Genomic DNA, 24080 nt, shown 5'->3' with positions numbered 1-24080 from the left:
CGGATTTGCAAATGCCACACAAATCTCGTATCCGTTATTTCACCTTGGGTCGATTTCTCCCGTTTCTAACTGACATCTCAAATTGGCCCAGCAATAGGAACATCCTGCCTAGGCATGAGGAGGGGGTGGGGGGGAATATGACAATATTATTTTTATTTTAGATTCTTAAACTAAATTAATAAAAACGAACAATATGCACAATACATTGGTAGGACATTGTGTTTGTGGGGTGATTGAGTATTTTTTAAAAATATTTTTAAGTCTCCTTGACATTCCAGCACCTTCAAGGATCCAATACACGATACAAGCCTTGTAAATACTATACTTTGAATGATGTTGATTTTAGGCCATTATTCCATAATAATTACTTGCACTATTAAAGCACACCCGGAGTTCGCATGGTGCTGTACATAACTTAAAACAGAAAATGTATGCACGGATATATGTTGAACTTCTTTCACACCGTACATAAATAACCATGCTAATTAGAGGTGCTACATAAATATATATAAAATACACACAGTAAATATATATAATAAAAGTGCACAGACTATAAAGTACCCTGAGAACGATTTATAAGGGCACTTGATAAATAGAAAGTATAAGATCACCCCACCAAATAATAAAAACCCATAGCTAACCAAATGTCAAGGAAGTGAAAAGGTATCTACAAATTCATAAACTATACGAACACAATAGACGGGAAGCTCTTTTCCCTGTCTGAGTTGAGATTGAGCTCTGTGTGACACCGCACCCTGGAGGTTAGACCTTTCGCAGATGTGCCTGACAATTGGGGTGGCATTGTTTACAAAATTAATATTAGGGGGGTGAAATGATTCTCCTCCTGCGCGTCCCCTGCGGTGACTTGACAAATCGTCACACTTTACCATCACGAGTCACAAATGTATTATATGTATACACTTTATTACCTTTTGGGGGGAATAGTATGCGCAGTCGACGGTGACCAGTTTGACGTTCGTCAGCTCGCTATGTTTGAGAACCGAGTTTAACCACGGGCGGCTGACCTCGGATTTGAAATGAGGATTTCTGCAGTGGTGGCTCATTGCTCTCGCATTACATTAGATCCCAAAGCCACCACATCCACCGGCAATGAAACTCATCACGTATGCATCTTCTCCTGTGAATGGGGATATCACGAATGCAATCAAACGACGCCTAGCCCTCGGTTAACCTCCTGCTGGGTGAAACTCTCTCCATGCCCCTGTCGGCCGTCGGGGTTGTTTGACCAAACTTCACAACGCCGTTGAGTGCTCCCCAGTGAGGCATGGCAAATCAACGAGGACAGGTGCCAGATGTTAGACCTCACCTGGAACCTGAACCTCGGAGCAGCGCGTTAACCACCGTGGCGCCACTCCACCCTGTGCACACAAAATAAAATAAAATAAACATCTTAGACGTGCGTTTAAATCGTGAGCACGAGAATTCATATCAGTCAATAAATGATGCATCGTCCCACCCCAATATACATCCACGCCGTTGTTGTTGCAAGCTCAACTTGTTCCGCTGGTCTGTGATAAGGGCCATGCATTTTAAAAATATAGCAACCACGTAATGTTGTGAAATGTGAACGTGAAATTCGTACAATGTGGGAAAACACAACTCTCGATATCTTTGTCGGCATGACAGAGTTTTCGTAAACCACCTACTCATGGGGAACATTATGAAACATTTGCCCCGTCTAGTTATTGTAATTCGTTTTTTTATTAATTTGTTTTCTCTCCGCTTGTAGGGCGATGTTGCCAAGGATACCGCAAAGCCCAAGAAGCATAAAGCAAGGAAAAGCAAACAGTAGTTGTAAGGACTCTACAACCTAAAAATAATTACAATAAAAAACATTCACGTAAAAAAATGTATTGCGATTCGATTTCTTTTAGTGCGGCAGACTTATTGCTTGGTGAGTAAAGTCTGAATAATTCACAACAACTGTTTTGGTTATTTCATTTTTATTATGGTAACTCTTAACTGTTAAATTCTACCTCTTTTACAAGTGAGATGTTTTGACGTGCAGCAAGAGGCTGCAATATAATTCAACGTAACTTAGAAAAATACTGTACTATGCCACATTTTCATTTCATGTCAGGGGTTGATTTAAATTGTGAAAGAAAGACATCATCAACAATTACGGTCTATTTTTCTTCTTCAGATATTCATGGTATTAGGAAACCACTGGAACTTTTAAATGCAAATTGAAAATACATTTCCCGAGATGCATTGCTCCGTCAGTGTTTCATTCACCTCTGGCTATGTCATCATCTTCACGTTAATCAGTTGCCATCATGATACAAATTTGTTGTGTTTTCTTTGAAAGTGTCCTTCAAAATTGTTGTATATTTTTGCTCTGCGAAGCTGTTGCACTGGCTACTTTTTTTTTGCAATGTAGTTCATATCATTAGCTTTTTTGCAATGACTCTAATCATGACCGACTCTCAAAATGTTCTCAGCAATAACATCGTCTCCCAATAATATTGTGCCTTTATTTCTCAGATCCAGAAAACTTTAAATTTCGTTGTGAGAATGTGTTTTTCTCTATTATAATCTGGTAGTATGTGGTCAAAAATTTTCTAAATACAGCTCGCCTGCATGGTTGGTCTCTAGACTCAGTCTCCTTTTGATCTTCGAGATCAACTTAGATACTCGTTGATTGGCTCATCGATCTGTAATTATTCAAACCAGTTTTGGGTACCCCTTTCAACTTATGCTCCTTTGCTCTTATACTTTTAATTATTGATTGAAAAAAAATCGATCTAGATGTATTGCTTATTGTGCAGAGCGGTGGTTTAATCCAGACGTCCTGTTCACACCCAGTGATGATTAGCATCCCATGCTCTTTCACCTTGTATGTATGTATGGGTATATCAACTGTGATGTACCCATTTACGTATATGTATGTATGTTGAACTTATTTCGCAGCGTACCTAGCCAACCGTGCTAATCAAAGAATGACAAACTAAACGCAAACAGCAGTTCTGAAGAAATTCGTTTTCAATCTAAATGATTTGAATGCACAGAGCTCCACTGTATTCCTAGTATCGGAAGGAGAGGAGCGTTTGAGACGGCTGCAGAATCGCATCTGAAAGTGCGCAATGCGGCGACCGTCTTTGTTCCAATAAACGCCGCTGCGAGGATAAGAAAGGCATTCATGGTTTTGCACAAAGGCTTGAATGGAATGTATTCCATTCAAGCCTTTGTGCACGATACAATTCACGATCAGCTGCCTTGTCGTATATACAGTCCCGGTGAAACGCCACGGTACTCCGATTGTAAATGTTGCGCGGTTTGCTCTCCGTCACACGGCCGGTGTGCTGAACTCGTGGAACTAAATTGGCCACGTTTTGTTTACGTGACAACCCCTTACTCATTTGGCTGTGTCGGGTGATGGCGGGTTTAACGACACAATTACGCGATTTAACCCAACAATGAAAAAAAAACACTTGATTGTGGATATTTTATTGTGCTTCGTTAAGTCCCTGACACGCCGGGGTGCTGCTCACGGAGTTTCAGTCCCTCCCCCCCCTCACCCCTCCCACCCCTCCCACCCCTCCAACCCTCCACCTCCCCACCCCCACCCCTCCCCCCACCCCTCCACCCCACCCCTCTCCCTCCCCCCACCCCTCCACCCCCACCCCTCCACCCCCACCCTCCACCCCACCCCTCCACCTCCCCACCTCCCCACCCCTCCACCCCCACCCCTCCCCCCCTCCACCTCCCCACCTCTCCACCCCCACCCCTCCACCCCCACCCCTCCCCCCCTCCACCTCCCCACCTCTCCACCCCCCACCCGTCCTACCCCTCCCACCCCTCCACCCCTCCTACCCCTCCCACCTCTCCCCCCTCCCACCCCTCCCCCCACTCCTCCACCCCCCCACCTCCCCACCCCTCCTACCCCTCCCACCCCTCCCCCCACTTCTCCACCCCCCCCCCACCTCCCCACCCCTCCATCTCCCACCCCTCCACCCCCCACTCCTCCACCCCCTCACCCCTCCACCTCCCCACCCCGCCACCCCCCACCCCTCCCACCTCTCCCCCCTAAGACCCCTCCCCCCACTCCTCCACCCCCCCACCTTCCCTCTACCTCCCCACCCCTCCACCTCCCACCCCTCCACCCCCCACTCCTCCACCCCCCACTCCTCCAACCCCCCACCTCCCCACCCCTCCACCCCTCCTACCCCTCCCCCCCACCCCTCCCCCCCACCCCTCCCCCCACCGCTCTACCTCCCTTACCCCTCCTACCCCTCCCACCCGTCCCACCCGTCCCCCCCACCCCTCCACCCCCCACCCGTCCTACAGTGGGGGTCTCCACCTGATGTCAAGTGAACGTGTCTTCAATAAAGTGCCACCTCAAGAGAAGTGTGTCAAGTCGTCACTACACAAATTCAACATTGTCGTAGGACAACGCTAATTAAGAGGCAAGAAGAAGAAGACTTGCATCAAAGAATCTAGCCTGGGAAGTAGGGGATTTGAGACTAATTCGTAGGAGCAGAGCAGGTTGAAATCCCAAGGAGAAGCAAAATTAATTATGAAAACGTATTAATTGGATGTCACCCCCTTGAAATAACGAATTGAACCATCAACGTTGCAATGGACAGTGAGCTGAAATTGCGGTGCAACGTTTTATATATAATAATAATAAAGACTAGCTGTACTACCCGGCTTCGCCCGGGACTTGGATTCACCACGCCCGCCGCCTTTGTCTCCCCAGTGGCGATGTTCACACACCACAGCAGTTACTCGTTTGATGCTGAGTCGACCTAGGGGAGGCCCAGGACCGGTAAAAAGAATCGTCACCGGTGGTGACCGTGAGCGGGAATCGAACTCGGGTCGCCGGGTTCGTAGTACGGCGCGCTAACCACTACACCACAATGCGTTACGCTTCCACATGCGAGGGTCACGTGACAGATTTGACGTCACAGCTCACTTGCCGTGCAAAAAATATAAATGCATTATTGAGCTCCCCCCCAAAGAACAAAAGTGTGTTTTTATAATTTTTGCATGGTGTACAGTCTGGAAAGTACCCACATGGCAAATTTCAAGTTTGTTGCATGTCGGAAAGTACGCTAAACATTTCGAACAGACACACATTCACAACTTTGCCTTTTATATATATGGAGATGATCTGCAACCATAAAAAAACTGTGTTAAATGACAAACAGGAAAATAATGGCTGGAAATGCCAAACAAATAAATGTGGAGAACTCTGTACAACCATGAGGAACAGAATGCGAAAATTAATTAAAGAACATGACAGAAATGATTGAATATGTCCATAACAGGCTTTGGTAGCATGAAAGCAGCGAAGAGGAATTTGATGATTGTCAAATCACAAATAGTGGCCCTTAATAGAGTAGAATGGGACCATAACACAAAATAGAGACAAGGTTATAACAGACATGGCACAAATGCCGTATTAACACAGAACACGAATACACAACACGAAACATTCCGTATTAACACAGAACACGAATACACAACACGAAACATGCCTTACACAAAACAGGGAACACGTGCCTTACTCGCACAAAACGCACGAATTGCACAACGTGAAACAAATGCCTAACACCGCGTTGACTAGAGGCAACGACACGCAATCTGTGCATCATGGCTTTGGTAACCTATCGAGGTTGGGGGTTTTTCAGTTTATTTATTTTGGTATAGCCCTGTGAGCCATTCGGCTCTTGAATCGGTTGGGGGCTGGGGAGGTGGGGTGATGCCGGGGGCCACTGGGCCTTGATTCAGGTGTGGGGTGGACGTCGTACCAAGGAGGTTAAAAGCCAAGCCACATGCCCACAAATGCCCTCTACCAACGCGTAAGCTGGGCGATGTAGTGAATTGGGATTGTCTGCTTTCCATGCAGGTTTGGTGTCTGTCTAGAGACACAAACTATGTTTGATGTTACCAGGTAAATCACACTGAGATTTATAGCTTATTTTGTCAGAAGCGATGGCTAAACGAAGTGGCTTATCACGTGGACATTTATAGCAGTTACATTCTCTAAACGCAAGTTTCTACATCTGGTAGGAAAAACCGGAGGGCCCGGAGAAAAATCCACACGACCACGAGGAGAACTCAAAAACTCCAAATATACAACAGACGTCAGGGTCGGGATCGAACCCACGACATCCTGTATACCCGGCGAGGTAGTTAACATCTCGCCACCGTGACGCCCCATGGTTGCACAGAAGGATCTTTTACCCTTTTATCTGGCACCAAAACTGACACCTTTATACAAAGGACCATACTCTTTGGTTCTATTCGGTAAAGTCACGTAGGTAAAAATAAAATAACAAAAAATCACGACGTTTCGGCCACAACACAAGCGGCCTTCATCAGGTGAAGGGACTGGACTGTCCAGAGGACAGCGTTGGAGTGAAGATAGCAAGCCCAGGTGGCGTCATTTAAGCTGTGTGGGAGGAAACAAGGGATCATGTTTGCAATAACCACAACACAAGCAGTCAAAATGCAAACAAACAGAGACAACTCTGATAATGATATGCACTGTCCTTGAAATTGATTGGTCCACACCCGAGACGGCTTTTCTTAGAGCCTAGTCTCCACTGGTGTTGGACCAGATGACGCCAAAAGGCGTACAACTCAAAAACAGCGCACTATCAGAGTATTGAGAGCTCGGGGTAAGCATTTACATTATAATTTCTCCTTTGCCAGTAGCAAGATATAGCAATAGGTTTTTACCCTTTTATCTGGCACCAAAACTGACATCTTTATACAAGGGATCATAAAATTTGATTTAAAGCTTTCGTGACTGCAGGGATTCATATTCTTGGTTCTTTCGGTAAAGTCACGTAGAAGGTAAACAATAAAATAATAAAAATATATTATTATTCTCGGTTCTTTCGGTAAAGTCACGTAGAAGGGAAACAATAAAATAATACAAATATATTATACAAATATATTATTTTATTGTTTCCCTTCTACGTGACTTTCTCGAAAGAACCAAGAATACAAGAGATCATGTTTGCAATGACCACAACACAAGCAGTCAAAATGCAAACAAAAAGAGACAACTCTGATAATGCTGAGAGAGAGACATATAGTAAGCTGTGCATCCGCATCATCAACATTTATAATAGCTCACAGCACCTCTGTCAATCCACTGCTGGACGAATAGGCGCTGCTTGACCATTCTTCACTGCACTGGCTCAGTGCGGCTTGGTGAAGTTGGTCGGTGACGAGGACCGGTTCCGATATCACTGCTGGGAAGTCAAACTCAGGTCAGTCGGGTTCATATCACAATGTGCTCATTATTGCCGCCACCGCTCTGCCATAATATTAATCACATCTTTAAATTAGACATTCGTATTTGCAGGCCCCCAGGCGCGTATACACAACATGATTATAAAATATACTTATCTGACAAGACAATAATCTAAGAAATATTGTACACAAAAAATCGTCATTTGTCTTCACTTTTACCCAGATAGGAATTATGTCAATAGACGAAGTGTCCATTTTAAACTTTCATATAGAAATGCAACCCTTCATGTTAGAGAATGGCCTTTTGGAAGCAGATTTGGCAGAGTTACCTTAATATCCCTTCAATTAATTTCTGGTCTGCACTGAGGATAGCACTTTCCCACCCACTCTGCCTATGAAAGTCGTGGTTGTCACATAATAGTCAAACCAATATCTAATTTTCAGAGCTGATCTTTGGCCAAATTAAGCAGAGAACTAAATTGAATAAAAGATACATGAAAACAAATGGCATGTAGGCATTGGTGACTTGGCTGAGACAATACACCCACTACACTTGAAGACCCAGTTTTAATCACAATTAACTGGATTTGATACCCAGAAACTCATTGGTGCCAGCTCAGTACGCCGACCTCTGAGCATCTTGGACACCTCTTAATAATTAGAGCTTAACAGAAGAACTCTGTTGATTTTATTACTGTGCATTAATACAATGAAAATGTTCCAACATGTTGGCAGAAAGATGATGCATTCATGAGCGGTAAAATCCCAGTCCTTGCATCAGTCCCGAACTCATGCCCAACATCCCTGTGCACCCTCAGTGGGATGAAAGCGCTGCTGTCTGAAATTGTCACACGATTTCCCTGCACTGGCATTCCGACAGATCGTTTCGCTTAGATAAAATAGGCATCATTCTGAAGAATGACTGCAATTAGTGGTTAAATTCAGATGCGCGTTATCATCATCATTATCATCGTGCCGAAAATGTGTTGCCATTTCAATATAAACTCAACACCGTCCGCCTAAACTTTCTTGCATATGTAAAGTGGATAAACAATACGTCTTGGAAAGGTGACAGAACGACTAGAAAGAAAAAGAACCAAGAATAATAATATATTTTTATTATTTTATTGTTTCCCTTCTACGTGACTTTACCGAAAGAACGTTCTGTGCATAGGAGCATTCAGTTGGCACCGCACGGATTCCTGGGTTTAAATCTGGCCTCAATGTCTGAAACCCCACCCCCAATGACATTACATTTTGGGTTGGCATTCAGTTTGCCAAAATTCTATCTCTGAGAACAATAAAATATCGGTTTCGCCTCTGCGGAAGGGAATGTGGATATGTGCTGCCACACGACGTGCGTGGAATAGGAGGCAGTTCTCTAACAGCCACTTCCGGTAGATTATACGTCTGATGGTTTGGAGATTGACAAGCACAGTGGGGATAATATTGGGAAACATGAATATTTTGAAAATGTTTGAATCTCAGTTTAACACCGAGGCTTTCGCGACCAATATCATCCATAAGAGGTTTTTTTGGGGGGTTAGATCGCGTAAATATATAAATGTGTCGTTAAAACCCGCCACCACCCGACACAGCCAACTAGTAAGGGTTGTACTCAGATTGTAAATGTTGTGGCTTGGCTCTCCAACACACCGGTGTGCTGTACTAGTGACGTTTTGGCATGTTCTGTTTACGTGACAACCCTTACTAGTTGGCTGTGTCGGGTGGTGGTGGGTTTTAACGACACATTTATATATGTATGCGATCTAACCCCAAAAAACCCCTCTATTTTGAATGTTTAAATGTGTTTTTTGAGATTGTAGTAAAATCCAATATTTCTCCTCTTTCCTCGCTGCTTGTGCAAACCTGGTGTTAGAATTTCCTCTTTCCAGGGCTTTATTTTTCACTCGATAATCTCCAGTAGGCTGGCTATGGATAATCAGTGTAAGGGTCTACCCTCGTTCGCCTATCCACAATAACGCTATAATAACGTACCCTGGGAGCTATGCATGTAATTCATTGCCTGTGCAGCATTTTGCTGTTATTGCAGAGCCACTGCATGCATCTCGGCGAGGTATAGAAATGTAACATTGGACAAGTGTGCGCATTATCTTCATACAATGTGCGCTGAACGAGCGCAAGCCTAACCACGCGAGCCCCGATGGGCCATGAGTGGTTCCCAAGAACAGACTGTGACTCGCTCTTATGCACAACCACACACACACAGACGCACGCAGTATATAAGCGGGACATTGACAGAGGACAATTTAGAGAAGGCAAGCGCATTACTCGAAGGCTCTGCTGAGCGATTGTGTTCGGTCAAACCTGCGGCCCGCCGCTGTTCGATATTCGCAACAACAATTTTTTTTTAATTTTATGTTTTAAAATCTTCTATTCATTTTATTTGCAATGCAATTGTTTGAATATTGATTTTACTTTCAATAGAACCGATGGAAATTTTGCGAGTGCGTTTATTTGTTACTTATTACAATGCATCGTATTATTTGACATATATGATGCATTGTAAGTCGTGAACGTGAAGACGCAGCTCCGCAAATTTGCAGTAGACGCCACTGCTGAGGGAAGGACTCCCAAAGAGAGGGAACTCCTCCACAGGGAGGGTATTTATCCTTCTCTTGCATGCTGCCCAGACGTCTCGGACAGAGTAGCAACGAGCAGAATTGTAGTGTACGTTTCACATTATCCTGCCAACAATTGTGGGCTTTTATAGGTGTGCTTTGTGGGGGGCTTAGGTGTCGTCAAAACTCAAGCGGGCACTCATTTGAAAGTTTGTTATTGTCGTGAAACGAGGTGGCTTAACAGCAGTTTCTGCAGCTTTATAACAGCTCATCGCAGCGTTTACTCTGCAGCTTTATAACTCTGGTAATATAAAAGCTGTGTAAAAAAAAAACAACAACCACCACACACACGTTGCGTTTGTTCTTTAACAAAAGTACGCGCTTATAAAATGGTCAGCGAAATGCGACTGAAGTTCAGTTTGGCACTTTAATAGCCGCGCAGTGCTGGATTAATGATTTCCGAGTCGCATCGCATTTGTCAAGGTGTTGTTCTTATTGCAGACGACAGATATCAACATCAAGCTCTCTGCTGTTCAGTCAATTTCAGCTCTGGTCTGCAATACATTGTCGATAGACATCTCTCTAGCATGCAACTCTACAGCCAAAGTTGTAGCTACACCTTTATGTGTTCCTGTACCGCTCTGTATCTGGCCTTTTGGTTCCAGTACAGCCCTCTTGTTTTAGTACAGCTCTTTAGCTAGCCTCTCTGGTTCCGGCACAACTCTATAGCAAACCATCTGGTTCTAGTACAGCTCTATGGTTAACCCTCTGGTTCTGGTACAGCTCTATAACTAACCCTTTAGCTCATGTACAGCTATATAGCTAACCATCTGGTTCCAGTATAGCTCTATAGCAAACCATCTGGTTCTAGTACATCTCTGTAGATCCAGTTCAGCTCTATAGCGAAGCATGTGGTTCCAGTATAGCTCTCTAGTCAAGCCTCTGTGTTCTAGTACATCTATTTAGCTCTAGTACAGCTCTACGGCTAACCTTCTGGTTCGAGTACAGCTCTCGAGATAAGCCTCTGGTTCCAGCTCAACACCGACGGCGAAGGCTCTCCGCGCGGCATCGCACGTGACAGCAGAGGCTCACTGATCGCTCGCTGCAGGTCACCGCCGCCTGCCGACGATGCGAAACGGCACGTCGGACGCGGGGCTCCCGTCGTGGCCGTGGCCGCCCGACAGCGGCGGCCTCCCCAACGAGAGCGGAGGAGCCCCCGGGTCTGCCGCCTCGCAGGTCCACGTCGCCGGAGGTCGCGGCATGGCCATGCTGTGGCCGCCCGGTTCGTCCTGGACCCCGGGGCAGAAGGCCCTGCTCACGGCGCTCATGGTGGTGCTGATGCTCGCCACGGTGGTGGGCAACGCGCTCGTCATCCTCGCCTTCGCCGTGGACCGGGGACTGCGCACCCACGCCAACTTTTTCTTCCTCAACCTGGCCATCGCCGACTTGCTTGTGGGTTCGTAAAACAAAACAAACAACAAAAAAACAATCTCCTCTGGCAATTCCATTTTTTTGTTCGCCAGGGAATTGACGCGAGCAGGAGGCTGCCCCGGGGTTGAGTTCTGGGGGGGGGGGGGGGGGGGTAAAGTCTCCAGCTGCCGACCCTCTCCCGCTGTTCCGCTGTGGTAGAGGGTTGGTGGTGCAGGGATGTTCGTGGTGATATTCCGAATCGTCCGTTTTGAAAGATATCGTTGTGTCCGGATGATCGTTGCTCACGCATGCGCATGATTTTTTTTTCATTATGAAAATTTCTGACGATGAAATAACAAATTCATTGGTTAGAATGGTAAATTCGTAGCAGTTATTAATTACACAGATGCTGTGTCACGTGCTTTTGTTGTTGAGTAATTGGCGTAATTACTTTCATATAGGCGTGTCTCGCTTAACGAGCGAGATACGTTCTGCGAAATTGTTCTGTAAACGAAAACTCGTTAAACAATCGTGCTTATTGCCGTTGACTCACTCCCCATGTTCAAGGCTGAGCTACATTTCAGCCCCCCAAAATGTTCCACCCTTGAACAGCTTTTTTAACGTTAAAAATACTAATTAAAATTTAGAAATTAAGTAATAAAACATCAAATGTTACACTTACCACGCATGATGAACCACAGTGCTTTTGTTGTTTGAAGGGAAGATGATGTTAGTGGGTGGAGGGAGCAGCAGCAGGGGCCATGGAGGATCGCTGGTTCAGATATTCATACAGTGTCTTCTGAAATTATGCACTCCCAGAAAGCCAATGGACGAATGAGATCGTGTAAGAAATACTTTTAATTTGTTTAAGCGAAGAGACTGAATCAACGTGAATGGGGACATCATTTCAATTTTGTAATTCGTGTTTCCCACAACTGACGCTTGATTATTATTCAGACTTCTTAATGCCATGTTGTTGTCTGCTGTCATGACAGCGATAGTGTCGTGACAGAGAGAGAGAGAGTAAAAATCCCCGTGTGGGTGGAGAGTTGTCAGTGTCCCAGTGTGCGCAACTGAGCTACCAACCTGAGCGGGATTGGTTGTGTGCAATTCTTAAACAAAAACACCCACGAAAAGTTATCAGGGGAGTTCGGTCCAAATTTGACCAGTTACTCGCAAATGACTGAATTGAGTAAAACCCAACGGTAGTTTTTCGATCTACTCGCAGACAAATGCTGATTTGCAGGCCGGTGCTGCATGTACACATGCACCCTCTTCAAAGCAGGGGCGTATGCCTCTGAGGGAGGGTGGAACGTATGAGATGGGAATGAGATGTTAAGGCAATTTAAGTTACTAAATCATGTACGCACCCCATTAATGTGAATTGTTATCGAGTCAAATCAAAAGTAAATTTCGTAAATGACGCCACACTTGGAGCGCAAGGCTCTCAGCAAGGTGGTATGTTTAACAGCGGAGGGTGATGCTACATGCTTTGTGATCATACCTCGACCGTGCCTGGTCAGTGCAGCATTGTGCAGGAGGCGCCAAGACACCCACTGTGGATATCAATCCCAAGGAATTCTCGGCACGGCTGGGAATCGACCTCAGGTGGCCTTGTAGGTCGCGCAGCGAGCGGGTTTTTATGGCACAGCGCACAAACCACTGCGCCACCACTCCACCCCCTTAGATGCTCTATGAATACAATTTGTACATTGTTGAGCAAGTGATTACGGGAGCCGCTAGGTTGCTGGCTGCTAAGCCTGGGGAAGACCCAGTACACGTGGAACGTTGGGACAGGGTTCCCAACTGCACGCCGACGTTGTCCCAACGTTGTGTGTTCAATTGGGACTACTTAACCCAATTAGGTATTCTAGATTTGAAGCTTTCGTGACTGCAAGGATTCATACTCTTTGTTTTTTTTCGGTAAAGTCACGTAGGTAAAATAGAATAAATGAAAACAACTAAATTAAATCGCGGCGTTTCGGAGGCAACACAAGCTTCCGTCTTCAGGTGGAGCAGATACAGATATTTTGCTGTGACTGTTCCACTTGAAGACGGAAGCTTGTGTTGCCTCCGAAACGTCGTGATTTAATTTAGTTGTTTTCATTTATCCAATTAGATATATTTCAAGTCGTTATAACTTAAACATTTGGATTGTCATAGAGGGTGCATCCTCGATCGGGGCGGTGCGTACTTTTGGTTCATACATCCCCAGTATAAACCAGGGCGGCCGCTGGGTTCGAACTGCCATGTCACCCCCCCCCTTCGCCCCCCCTTCGCCCCTTCCTCCAGGAAGCTTCTGTATCCCCCTGTACGTGCCCTACGTTCTCACGGGCGAGTGGCGCCTTGGCCGAGGTCTCTGCAAGCTGTGGCTCGTCATGGACTACCTCCTGTGCACCGCGTCCGTGTTCAACATCGTCCTGATCAGCTTCGACAGATTTCTCTCCGTCACCAGGGCGGTGAGTTACGTTGCACACCATGGCGGCGTTTGGTGGTGGTGGTAGTAGTGGTGGTGGTGGTAGTAGTGGTGGTAGTGGTAGTGGTGGTAGTGGTAGTGGTGGTAGTGGTGGTGGTAGTGGTGGTAGTAGTGGTGGTGGTAATGGTGGTGGTAGTGGTGGTGGTAGCGGTGGTAGTGGTGGTGGTAGTGGTAGTGGTGGTGGTAGTGGTGGTGGTGCTAGTAGTGGTGGTGGTAGTGGTGGTGGTGGTGGTGGTAGTGGCGGTGGTGGTAGCAGTGGTGGCGGTAGTGGTGGTGGTAGTGGTGGCGGTAGTGGTGGTGGCTGTAGTGGTGGTAGAGGTGGTAGTGGTGGTAGTGGTGGTAGTGGTGGTGGTAGTAGTGGTGGTAGTGGTGGTAGTGGTGGTGGTGGTAGTGGTGGTGGCGGTAGTGGTGGTGCCGGCCCGGCTCTGGGGATCTTGAGCAGAAACTCGTGGAGTGGTGGTGCAGCGGTTAGCGCGCTGCGCTACGGAATCCGGCGTCCCGAGTTCGTTGACCGCTCACGGCCAACACAAGTGGCGATTATTTGAACCAGTCGTGGGTCTCCCCTAGGTCGACTCAGCCTCAAATGAGTACCTGGTGCGGTGTGTAAACATTGCCACTAGGGAGACAAAGGCGGTCGGGCGTGGTGCTTGCCACCCACCCCCTCGTGTGCCGTGCCGCCCTTCATAGGTGCTCACTAACATTTACTTGCCCCAACAGTCTGTTAAGGCTACACGGGGGATCCTTGGCGTTGGCCAGCCTTGTGGGGACTTTGAGCAGAAATTCGGGTTTTCTCATCCCCCACTGTCCGTATTTAAACTCGCGACGTGACAATAGAAATATGGACCATGGACGAAGATGCAGAGAAATTCGTGAAATTGTGACGTAAGATAGAGGTGTAATGAGAAGAGGGATCAAGAAGAGACGTGGTGAAATGTGGATCCATTGCTCTGCCAGCCCCTTTTCATCTTGCTGCTCAAGCCCACAACTGGTATTTAAAGAAGTATCCCACCGAAGTGCTTTATAGCGGGCCCAAGTCTGCTTGGTTTCACGTACCCGACGAGATTAGTGGACAAGTGATAGGATAACTGGGCCTGGGCCCCAACGTCACCTACCAGCGTGGTGAAGTATGGTTAAATCACCCCCGTTACCGGCACGGCGTGGAAGAGGCCTTCCTCCAGCAGTGACTCGACAAAGAGCTGTAAATTGATTGAGGGCGCCACGGTGGCGAGATGTTAACTACCTCGCCTGGTATACAGGAGGACGTGAGTCCGATCTCGACCCCGACGTCTGCACGTTTGGAGTTTGCGTTTGGATTTTCCCTTTCACACTTAGAATCACCCACGCGTCTGGAGTATGTGGCTGCGATACATTTCCACATGGTAAGCCACTTCGATGAGCTGTCATTTGTGGCCAGGTCGCTTCTGTTCAAAGAGCCGAAATAGCTCAGTGCGCCTTGCCTGCTGGAATAAACAAAAAAAATCGTGTCTAATTTAATAGTCTAGTTTGATTTAGGAAGACGGTGGTAACCACGTTTGCGCTCCAAAGTTGCACGACCGCACGTCACGCAAATCGCAACAATGCAATGAACGCGCGGCGTGCAGTGATTTGTAACGGCCGCGTGTATTTTGTTTTGTGTATCCCCGTGGCGGTGCCACAGGTGAGTTACAGGGCCCAGCAGTGCATGACCCGGCGCGCCGTGCTCAAGATGCTGGCGGTGTGGCTGGCCGCCTTCCTGCTGTACGGCCCGGCCATCATCGCGTGGGAGCACGTGGCCGGCCGCAGCGTCGTGCCGCAGGGCGAGTGCTACGCGGAGTTCTACTACAACTGGTACTTCCTCATCGTCGCCTCCACCTTCGAGTTCTTCACGCCGCTCCTGAGCGTCGCCTACTTCAACCTCATGATCTACTCGAACATCAGGAGGAGGAGGAGGAACACGCCGAGACCCGACCGGTGCGACGAGGCAGCACCCTCCGTCGCCGCCGCCGCCGCCGCCGCCACCTCGGCCCGGTGTCCCGGCGGCGATCGGCCGGACGAGGGCTTCCCCTGCGGCGCCGGAGTCCACACCAGCGCGGTGTTTTTCGTCCAAGAGAGTCCCGCGGACCAGAGAGTCCAGAGGTCGGTGGCGGGTTCTCCCCCGCGCAAGCGGCACGCGAGGCGCGGGGGCAGCGCGGGTCCACGCCGCGCCACGTGGACGCCCCAGGTGCCCTCGCTCGCGGGAGATCGGCCGTCGAAGGGCGACGCTCCTCGTAAGGAGTGTAGGGTGGACGTGTCCATGAGTTTGGCACAAACGAGGAGAACAATTTGCGCACGCCGAGGAGAGGCGTCCTCGTCAGCAGCAGCTTCGGTAGCGTCATCAGCAGCAGGGAGAGTGGCACGCCTGGGCACACCTCGTGCCAATGTGGTCGGCCTGTGCGTCAATCAGGAAGCTCTGTCGGGGCTTCAAAGGCTCGAGGAGAAGGGCCGGTGCGCGGACCAGAGAAGGTACGGCGCGACCCGCCCGCGGCTCCCGCATTCCGCCGATCCCAGCCTACGCCTGTCGCGCGATAAGCGCGTGGCCAAGTCCCTGGCCATCATCGTGTGCGTGTTCGCCATGTGCTGGACGCCTTACACGCTGCTCATGATCATCCGCGCCGCGTGCCGCAGCCAGTGCGTGGACGACCGCCTCTACGAGTTCTCCTTCTGGCTCCTGTGGCTCAACTCGGCCGTGAACCCTGTCCTGTACCCGCTGTGCCACGTGCGCTTCAAGCGCGCCTTCCTGCGCATTCTGTGCCAGCGCAAGTTCAAGGTGGAGCCGCAGGTGGTGGCTCGCCTGCGGTGCTGAGTGGGATGAACCGGCTGGCTTTGTTGTCTGCAGGACCGAACGGGTCACGCTCGTTCCCATTTACGAATCCTCGCAGGTACGTTTTTTCCTTACCGTGCGTTTTCCAACAGGACCTGTGTGCTTTAAGTGTAAGCTAAATTCTTGCACACGCTGCACGTGCCCGATGATTGATAAACACGTCCCCAAGTGACGAACAACGAGATTAGTATCACGTGCGTCTCACGTGATGGGGGGGTGGCGCGTTGGTGAGCGCGCTGCGCTACGAACCCCGGCGACAACAGTTGGAATCCCCCTCACGGCCAACATCAGTGACGATTCGGGCCTCTTCTAGGTTGACTCAGCCTCAAATAAGTACCTGTTGCAGTGTGTAAACATCGCTACTGGAGATACAAAGATGGTCGGGCGTGGTACTGGCCACCCACCCCCTCGTGTACCGTGCCGGCCTTAATAGGTGCTCGCTAACAGCACTTGTCCCAAAAGTCTGCGAAGGCTTTAAGACAATATTTTTTCTTGTCTCTCGTGATATATACAGGTGAGGACTATATTGTATGTACGAATTATTCGCTACACACTGAACACACCTGATGATTGCTAAACATGTCCCGTGAAACGTAGAAAGCGTTGATGAATTCTGAATCCGCCGTCTGACGTTACGTGGAACACGCACTGCACAACGCTAATGTTAAGTCAGTGCCTCTGCACGTCATAGGGGATAACACCCATAAACAATACCACGATTATGCTTACGGTGGCTTTCAGACCGCATCCATTATTTTCGTCTCCCCCATCCTCTTTTCCGAACATAGATGGACTCGTCCATCTGAATAACTGCCAAATTGCTCTCCGTGGTGCTAACGTAAAAAAAACCTCCACTTTTTTCAAATTTTCTTGCTGTGGTTTTCACACCTGATGATGATTGTTTGTGTTGCAGTCGAAACGTCGTGAGAATTGTATTGTTTTATATTTTTATTATTTTATTGTTTCCCTTCTACGTGACTTTACCGAAAGAACCAAGAATATGAATCCCAGGGCTCCATATTCAATTTGAATCACACCTTTGCATGTTTATTCTAACCAGGTTATTCCTTTGATACAAAGTGATGCACTGCTGGCTGTCAGAGTTCTTAATGTAGCTATATATGTATGTTTAACTTATTTTGCACCCTACGTAAAGCAACCGTGATAATCGGAGGTGCTGCGTGTATGTTGAACTTCTTTCACACCGCACGTAGCTAATCGGAGGTGCGGGGGTGGAAGAACAACAGACTAAACACAAAAAGCAGTTCTAAATAATTGAGTTTTCAATTTAGATGACTTAAACGTGGATAGCTCCTCCAGTGGCTTCCTAATATCGGAAGGAAGAGCATTCCAGACGGCCGCAGAAGCTCATCTGAAAGAGCACGATGCAGTGACCGTCTTTTGTTCTATGGCTAGCAGCCAAAATCCGCTTTGAACGCCGCATAGAATGCGTTAAACAATCAGCGGACACGTGCAGAATGTAACACATAACTGCAGTTATTCTTTTTTTCCCAGCTGAGATATATTGGTGGAACTCGACAGACGTGGCGCTGCAATATGATTAAATCGTTAGACCCCAACAAAATCCCCGATCAGAGATTTACCTACATTTGGTACTGCGGATCATTAGTCGAGATTAAGTCTATCGATTCACGCTCAGTCGATGCATAATGAGCACACGTCAACAATTACCGGCGTTAATAATAATTTGCGCGTTTTAATCGCTGTGTCGATTCATTGCCAATCGATCCATCGATCGAGTAATTACGTGACAACCCCCCCCCCTGCACCCCCTCCATTTGATTGGCTAATATCAGCGAGATCGGTGATTCCGTCGCAGGCCGCTTTCACAGTGACCACGGCGCCCCGCGGCGCGTCACGTGGACGGGATCCGAAGCGAACCCCATGCTGACCAGGAACGGGGACTTTTCTCATACCCAGTTCACTCCATCAATCTCACTCCCTCCTCCTTCCCCAACCCATGCCACTTCATACTTCCCACGTTTTGACACCTGTTATCAGAAGGCACCGACTACCATTTGTCTAAAGGGAGATACAACGCGAGACGCGTGTTGCTGCTTGTTCGTCCTGTAGGCACTTCGCTAGCCGGCACGAGGAATGCAAAACTGTTTCATGTTCGATTCGCGTGCGCTTTGTTCTGCACGTTGAGCAATGAGATCGGCGCACGTGGAGGCGCTCTGAGATGGATTTCTATCATTGAAAGACCGCGAGAGATGGTCACGCTGCTCGCCAGAGAGAACGGAGCAGTGGAAAGAGCCTGAGAGCCAGCGCAGCCCTGAAGTAAGGGCGGGTGTCCACGTGAAGCTGGCAACTGCACGATAAAGGAGAGAGCACGGAGCAGGGGAAAGAGCCTGACCAGTCGCCCGTGAGGAGGAGAACCGAGACAAGAGTGAGGAACTGCAGCCAGCGGACGAGCTGCGGGCGCTATCTGACGACAGATCATCGCGCACCGACGGCGAGCGTCGTGCCGACTCTTCCATCCAGCTGTGGACAGAAACTGTGGCCGCCCGTGTGAACGAGGGAGTGCCAAGCTGGCCGTATGATACACACACACCCTCACCTCTCCGCAGGGAACACATTTTGATACAAGGGATGCCCAACCCCGGCGTCTGCTTTACGCAGAGAATTGAACAAGTGGCAAAGAAGAAGACGCACAACACGCGTATCGGGACAAATAAGATTGTTCCAAAAAATTATCTTTGTGTTTCAAGAAGGGTTGCCATTCCAAGGTGGTGCGTTAAATATCAACTGATCGTGAAAAACATTGCTGCCCGTCGAGTTACATGAATACGATTGTAGAAGTATTTTAGTCATTCGTTTTTGTTAATTGCATCATCTTGCCAATGAATTAATTGATAACTACTCTCGCCTTCGGGTCATGTTTCTTTATTGCCCTTCGTATGAATATCGTTGCATGAATTTTTAAGGACTTTTTCCTATCACCGCATGTGCTCGCGCTACTCTAAGGAATGAATCAGTCGTTCTGTTACCCAGTTTAACAACGTGATCACTCAGGGTTAAATGTATGGATCAATGAGGGGAACATCTCCTGGAGTACTATGTTGACAATTCCAAGCATACGAGTTCGCATATTAGAGTGTTAAGGTTTTGTTTAGAAATGACAATTGCTTAACACAAGAAGTGTCTGCGTGGTGCCTTCCTAAGTTCATGCGTAATAATCTTAATTATAAGAACTGTATCCTGCGGTGAGATTTGAATTTGGAGACCTGACATAAACACACAAATACATAATCAGTAAATGTTAAAGCGAGAATAATTGTACTATACCGATTGATAATACGAACCTAGACAACGAAGCCGAGCTCAATCTAGCACACTTACAGCACACCTGCATAACTTCATACAATTCATTGTATGATCCCTATTGATAATACTACCCTCATCAGCGAGGCAGGGCCTAATTATCATAACGGCTTGCATTAGCATGATCGCACACATTCGCATAAATTAATACGATTGTACATCTAATTTGAATAATTTATGCACATAATTACATCGATTAACATAATTTCGGACAATTGTGCTATTTCCAAAATTTCATTTAACTTTTTATTATTTAAATTTTCAAGACCCGGCATATACAACACAGCTATGACTGCAAAGTTTGGTCGTACATATTATGTATATCGTCACAGTTCCTATGATCACTGTTACATTGTTTTTATAGCTTTATTTTGGTGATTTAGAAAACGTTTTGGTTTAACCATATTTGTTTGTTGTAGAACAGAGTTAGACTGATAACTTTAATCTAAATTGTCTTATGGTTGTTATTGTTTGACTTGCATCCCACTGGGATTTTTGCACACAGCATTGACATACGGTGTTTTTTTCTGGAAGACTTTGCCGTTTTTTCCTGGATTTTTCTGTTGCGCGTAGTCACTTTAAGATGTTTCTTGTTCATGTTTTTGTTTGTTGCGGTTACACCCGATACAAGAGCCGAATGGCTCACAGGGCTATAGCTAATACATGAACTGAACTGAACATATGCGTAATCGAATCCTGTCCTGCGAGAATCAATACGTATTTTAATATGTTGCAGTCATGTGTAGCCATTGGAGGCGCTACATTTCACACAATTTAAAAATAAAAAGGGACGAATTGACCAATGGAATCCCAAATTGTAAACTTCACAAAGAAGTGGGAATAGTGGCATGCCTCGTTTTAAAAAATAAAACCAATAACAACGTGCAGCCTGTGTCAATCCACCACAGGATAAAGGCCTCTCCGCGTCGATCTTGGGGGTTGTTTGACCATATTTCACCATTCTGCGGATGGTTTCTTGTGAAGCAGATGGTGGACTAGGACCGCTTTAGATATCGATCACCACCGAATGTTCTGACCGTGGCTGGGAATCATTAACAGCAAGGTCACTGGGTACACGGCGGAGCAGTGCGTTAACGGGGGGCGCCACCGTTCCAGGCCAGCGTTGTGTATACAAGATAAGAGACGCTTTACATCCCTCTGGAAGCACACGGATGCCCATCATCATCTCCTTGGCAATGAACTATGATGCACCCGCTGGGCTCACAGTAACAGACTCGGGCTCAAATGCACTGCGCGTTAGATGACGATTATCCCATCTGAGTGACATGCAAGAGCGGTTGAATATGAGTCAACAAACAATAAAAACAGCACAATTATCAAAAGAACATCTTTTAACGCTGCCTGTACATTAGGTCAGGTCATGTGCTTGCAGACAGGACACACACATGTACTGTATATATGTATATAGTTTTAAATGGGCGAAGAGAACGATGACATCTCGGACAGCAGACGTGCAGGCGAATACTTGGATGAAATACAAAACGAGCACTCCCCTTAATTGAAGACACAGTGGAGCGTTCCACAATAGAACAGAGCGCATCAAGGGGCCGTGTTTGCAATGATGTACACGCACATCGAAAACACTCATCGCCTTCATCCGAGCAACAAAGCCACGCTGAATCAACCGGATCGCTTCAAATCTCGGTAACTTAGCAAGACTTGATCCTGGTTTGCGCTTGTATAATGACAGCAGAGCGTATATGCGGTGTGAGTGGACTAGTGGACACGGGAGGTAATTACAGGGGAGTCAGCCTACAGTACGAGTGCACTATTGGCCACGGGAGGTAATGATAGGGGAGTCAGCCTAGAGTGTGAATGCACACTCTACGGGAGGTAATGACAGGGGGTATCAGTTGTGAGTGCGAAGGGACTGGTGGCTACGGGAATGATCGAGAAGGGGGCGTGGTCAGGCGACGGAAGAGGACGGTGGAGTCTGCCGGTGGAGCGAGCGTCCAGAGTCAGCGAGAAGGTTCGAGAAGGGGGGCGTGGCCTCGTGTCGGTGTATAAAAGGGAGTTGCGCGAGAGACTCGGGGCTGTCGCAGTGGGGGGTCTCCGCCTGATGTCAAGCGAACGTGTCTTCAATAAAGTGCCATCTCAAGAGAAGTGTGTCAAGTCGTCACTACACTTGTATGGGAGACTGCCTGGAAATACCAAGAAGGTTGTAGGCTTAGGCCAGTGGTTCTTAATCTTTACCGCAGCCTGCAACCCCTTTGGTTCTCGATTGTTAGTTTTGTTATATAATGTTAATAAACACATCGGTTTGATGAAACAAAGTAGTTGTATTGACGTGCCCGTGCTTGATTTGTGTTGTCAATGACTTACCTTCTAAAACAAAAATCTGGCCACGTCTCGCACCCCCAGGAGGTACACGCACCCCAGGCTACGAGGTGCTAAGGAGTATGTATGTATATTGAACTTGTTTCGCACCGTGCCTCGCCAACCATGATGATTGGAGGCGCGAAAGGAGATGGCAGTGCAACAATGGATTATTGATTATATCCGTGCGTAGCTTTGAGCGTAGTGCCATCATGTGCATTGGTTTTCAGCGGTTAATCCAATTCCCCTGCACTTCCCAAACACTCATTAGCAGCACGTGGCCCTTTTGTCGACAAGATTTGAGCCTCTGTGAGGCTTCTCTGTATAAACGAAGGGCATCGTTATTCACTCTGACTTAAAACGCAAACAATAAATATGTATGTAACAGAAATATATTTGCAAGGCTCTCATAATTAATTACTCCTTTACCCAGGGGAGGCAAACTGAGTCCAAGGACTTTTCACCGTGGGGTCCGTGCCCCTGCACGGTTTCATATCGAGAATGTGTTTTTTTAACAACCAATTAACGCGGGGTTTTTTTTTAATGCGTGTGGGTAAAAAAAAACCTGATCACCAAGTGAAGAAAACAATTCTACGCGTGCAAAGGGGGCGATGCTTTATCCTCTACGGATGGGGCAGACGGAGATTGGGTCCACCTTCTCCTTGACGAGTGGGCCTAAACGGGGCAATCTTGACGCACGGCTGGAGGGGAGAGTCGCAATATTTTGTGTGATCTACCTAAGCGTTGTTTGTGGATTCCGCAACATGTGAGATGTATAAGCTGCTGAAGATAGCTGCGCCTGGTAGTGGATCACCACATCGTGGTGTGTTGTTTTTGTCTTTTTGACTCTCATAATAAACATGCCATTTACATTATGAGACCTCCTATGCCAGTAACAAGATATAGTAATAGGTTTAACCCCTTTTAACTGGCACAAAAACTGACACCTTGAACAAAGGTGTCAGTTTTGAACACCTTGAACAAAGGTGTCAGTTTTTGTGCCAGTTAAAAGGGTAAAACCTATTACTATATCTTGTTACTGGCAAAGGAGGTCTCATAATGTACATGCTCACCCCGAGCCCTCAATACTCTGATAGTGCGCTGTTTTTGAGTTGTACGCCTTTTGGCGTCTTTTGGTCCAACACCAGTGGAGACTAGGCTCTAAGAAAAGCTGTCTCGGGTGTGGACCAATCAAATTCAAGGACAGTGCATATTATTATCAGAGTTGTCTCTTTTGTTTGCATTTTGACTGCTTGTGTTGTGGTTATTGCAAACACGATGCCTTGAACAAAGGTGTCAGTTTTTGTGCCAATTAAAAGGGTAAAACCTATTACTAAACATGCCATTGTTATATATTCTGTACCGTGATGCTTTGTTTATTAAATTCAAGCACTTTCCGCTGGCTGGAGAGGCAATTAAAGAGTCGTAAAATGTGTGCAGGCCATAAACAAATCACGATTATATGCATGCACACACACACACAACATCTCAGCATTCCGTGCAAGCCGTGAAGACGTCAGCATCCCTGCGAACATTCTGCACCCAGCTGTTGGGGACGACTGCCAGCAGCTGCGTAGGGCCGATCGTCGTGATGCTGTGGATTATTGACGCAGCAGCTAAAGGCTGCCTCAACCTCGTTAGAACTCACGGCAGCGTTGCCTGCTGTTGCCATCGCTGCCATTTGTCGCAGTATTCTCCTCTCGCGTTGCTTGTGGATTCCACAGTCGTCAGCCAACTTGGGTGGTGTGAAAGCTGCTGAAGATAGCTGCGCCTGATAGATGGCCTTCACATCGTGGTTATTGTTGTTGTTGTTGTTTTAACATGCGGTATTTATCACTCTCATAATAGACATGCCATTGTT

General features: G+C 47.3%; 2 protein-coding genes across 4 annotated transcripts in view; both read left to right on the top strand.

Annotated features, from left to right (window-relative positions):
• IMPACT (impact RWD domain protein) overlaps positions 1-3552 on the top strand; it is a 39445-nt gene extending 35893 nt beyond the window's left edge. The window contains exon 11 of one of the 2 annotated variants that reach the window (XM_076069637.1): positions 1751-3552. In XM_076069637.1, the coding sequence (XP_075925752.1) occupies positions 1751-1813 (63 nt within the window). In that variant the 3' untranslated portion in view covers positions 1814-3552. The remainder of the gene's footprint in view (positions 1-1750) is intronic. The other variant, XM_032960677.2, reaches the window with a different exon arrangement.
• Positions 3553-8900: 5348 nt separating this feature from the next.
• Positions 8901-22185, top strand: HRH3 (histamine receptor H3). Of its 2 annotated transcripts, XR_012945297.1 has the most exons (4): positions 8901-11268; positions 13515-13681; positions 15356-16595; positions 18378-22185. XR_012945297.1 is itself a non-coding variant. In XM_032960680.2 (3 exons), exons 1-3 carry the CDS (start codon positions 10941-10943, stop codon positions 16517-16519), a joined length of 1659 nt encoding a protein of 552 aa, XP_032816571.2. In that variant the 5' UTR covers positions 8901-10940; the 3' UTR covers positions 16520-22185. The 2 variants fall into 2 exon arrangements, 1 of the variants encoding a protein (XP_032816571.2); XM_032960680.2 differs by having other exon boundaries at positions 15356-22185.
• The last annotated feature ends 1895 nt before the right edge of the window (positions 22186-24080 follow it).

Source organism: Petromyzon marinus, chromosome 25 (genome assembly GCF_048934315.1).
Source record: "Petromyzon marinus isolate PM22_M1 ecotype Great Lakes invasive population chromosome 25, UKy_Petmar_22M1.pri1.0, whole genome shotgun sequence".
In the NCBI taxonomy this organism is placed as follows: Eukaryota; Metazoa; Chordata; class Hyperoartia; order Petromyzontiformes; family Petromyzontidae; genus Petromyzon; species Petromyzon marinus.
This window is presented reverse-complemented; position numbering and strand designations above follow the sequence as displayed.

What these genes read in the sequence shown, in the direction of transcription:
- HRH3 (XM_032960680.2), top strand. Translation starts at nt 10,941, where the DNA reads ATGCGAAACGGCACGTCGGACGCGGGGCTCCCGTCGTGGCCGTGGCCG. An exon ending in CATCGCCGACTTGCTTGTGG is followed by an intron (nt 11,269 to 13,514) that starts GTTCGTAAAACA and finishes CCCTTCCTCCAG; the next exon opens with GAAGCTTCTGTATCCCCCTG. An exon ending in TTCTCTCCGTCACCAGGGCG is followed by an intron (nt 13,682 to 15,355) that starts GTGAGTTACGTT and finishes GCGGTGCCACAG; the next exon opens with GTGAGTTACAGGGCCCAGCA.